General features: G+C 40.1%; 1 protein-coding gene across 3 annotated transcripts in view; it reads right to left on the bottom strand.

Moving 5' to 3' along the window:
- Nucleotides 1-2108, bottom strand: part of LOC140330405 (cytochrome P450 2C29-like) — an 84450-nt gene that overhangs the window by 75608 nt on the left and 6734 nt on the right. For all 3 annotated transcript variants that reach the window (XM_072410526.1, XM_072410527.1, XM_072410524.1), the window contains exon 4: nucleotides 1169-1309. In XM_072410526.1, coding sequence (XP_072266627.1) covers nucleotides 1169-1309 — 141 coding nt within the window. The remainder of the gene's footprint in view (nucleotides 1-1168; nucleotides 1310-2108) is intronic.

Below are 2108 nucleotides of genomic sequence, written 5' to 3'. Positions count from 1 at the left end.
TCCTCTTTCTTATGTAGCTCGATGGGAAGCAGATCTGGGCACTGAAATGGACATGGAAGGGTGGCAGGAGATATGGCAGGCTATTGCTAGCTGCTCTCCGAATGTAATAATGCAGGAAAATGCATATAAAGTGTTGTTTAGGGGGTATTTAACACCGGTTAGAATTGCCAAATTTGTTACTGGGAGTGATCCAAATTGTTTCAGAGGTTGTAATACCCTCGGTACTTTCCGCCATATATGGTGGGATTGCCTGGTGGTCAAAAAACTCTGGATACGGGTTTTCAATTATATACGATCAGTTCTGCATGTGACTATTAGGAGGGACCCTTGGACTGCACTGCTCCACAAAATAGACCCCACTTTTTCTAAAAGTCAGTGCAAACTGATTTCCTTTATTTTTTTAGCTACACATCAGGTGATAGCGGCAGCTTGGCAGAAACCCTCTCAAAGTTTTCAGGCAGTAATGTCTAGGTTGCCGGATACCATGGTTCTAGAAAAAATGTCTGCTGTGGCTAACGACTCTATGCATAAATTTTATAAAGTGTGGACGCCTTGGTTGGATCATTATGCCACCCCTGATATAGACTGTAGGCTCTTTAGATTATGATAAATGATTGCTCTTTCCTTTTTGCACTGTAAACTTCAAGTACATTTCTTTTGATTAGTTATAGTTTCTGTTATTTGTTTTAATATTTTATGTTTTTTTTTCAATTATTATGAATAACATTGGCATTGTTTTCTTTTTGATTTTTTTGGTTTCTGTATATTTTGAAAAATTTCAATAAAAATTTATTAAAAAAAAATATGCTAACCAAAGTTCTTCTGCCATTTCAATGAAATAAAAAGGAAGATTGTTTCCCAACGTGTTTTACCAAAAAGTTTTTTTCAGCGGAGGTGGAGACAGGTAGTGCAACATGTCTCACATATAAAATACATAAATGCTCCCGATTCTAATAGGTATAGCAAATCAGTCTGGTCCACAGTGCATTTTTGTTCTATAGTATCCATCAATAAATTAAAATATCCATAACCTTACTATATATATGTATATAGGATTGTATCTGATTAAGGAATAACTGAGGTGAGTCATATATGATATATTGCAATGTTGGCAACCTTCTTTGGGTACAAATTAAGATTCAGGAAATAAAAAATCATTTTCCCCAACCTTCCATCTCAGACACCAGTTGGTTGACATAAGTCGCTTCCTCCAGCACGCGAGATTCCATGGTCTTTTTCCCCATTCCAATGGTTCTCAGAGATGAGATGATAAAGCGGCGTATATTTCGCCATCGGGGGCCATTAACATCTGCATCGAATGATAAGCAGCAATAGGTTACAGAATGCAACACCAACCATAAATCATGGCAAAGTTAGCTTTGTCTTCCCTCCTAGACCTTTTATTCTCTTCGTGTTTTTTATATTAGTCATATCCTAACTTATCCCTTCTTTACTCCAGGCTGTACATATAAAGTTCCTGCTGTCTCTACTGATACCCTCTAGTGATGGTGACTCCACAATTCTATATATTTAGGGGAATAAGGAGCTCCTTCCTCCTGCTGGTGACCCCTCTATTGATGGTGACCCCACAATTCTATCTATATAGGGGTACAGGACCTCCTTCCCCCTGCTGGTGACCCCTCTAGTGATGGTGACCCCACAATTCTATCTATATAGGGGTACAGGACCTCCTTCCCCCTGCTGGTGACCCCTCTAGTGATGGTGATCCCATAAATTCTATCTATATAGAGGAATCAGGACCTCCTTCCTCCTGCTTGTGACCCCTTTACTGATGGTGACCCCACAATTCTATCTATATAAAGGAATCAGGATCTCCTTACTCCTGTTTGTGAGCCCTCTATTGATGGTGACCCCACAATTCTATCTTAATAGAGGAATCAGGGTCTCCTTCCTCCTGCTGGTGACCCCTCTATTGATGGTGACCCCACATTTTTATCTATATAGGGGAATCAGGACCTCCTGCTGCTGACCCCTCTAGTGATGGTGACCCCACAATTCTATCTATATAGGGAAGTCAGGACCACCTTCCTCCTGCTGGTGACCCCTCTAGTGATGTAACCCCACAATTCTATCTATATAGAGGAATC

This window comes from Pyxicephalus adspersus, chromosome 5 (assembly GCF_032062135.1).
Source record: "Pyxicephalus adspersus chromosome 5, UCB_Pads_2.0, whole genome shotgun sequence".
Classification (NCBI taxonomy): Eukaryota; Metazoa; Chordata; class Amphibia; order Anura; family Pyxicephalidae; genus Pyxicephalus; species Pyxicephalus adspersus.
Note: the sequence above shows the minus strand (reverse complement) of the source record. Positions and strands in the feature narration are given on the sequence as shown.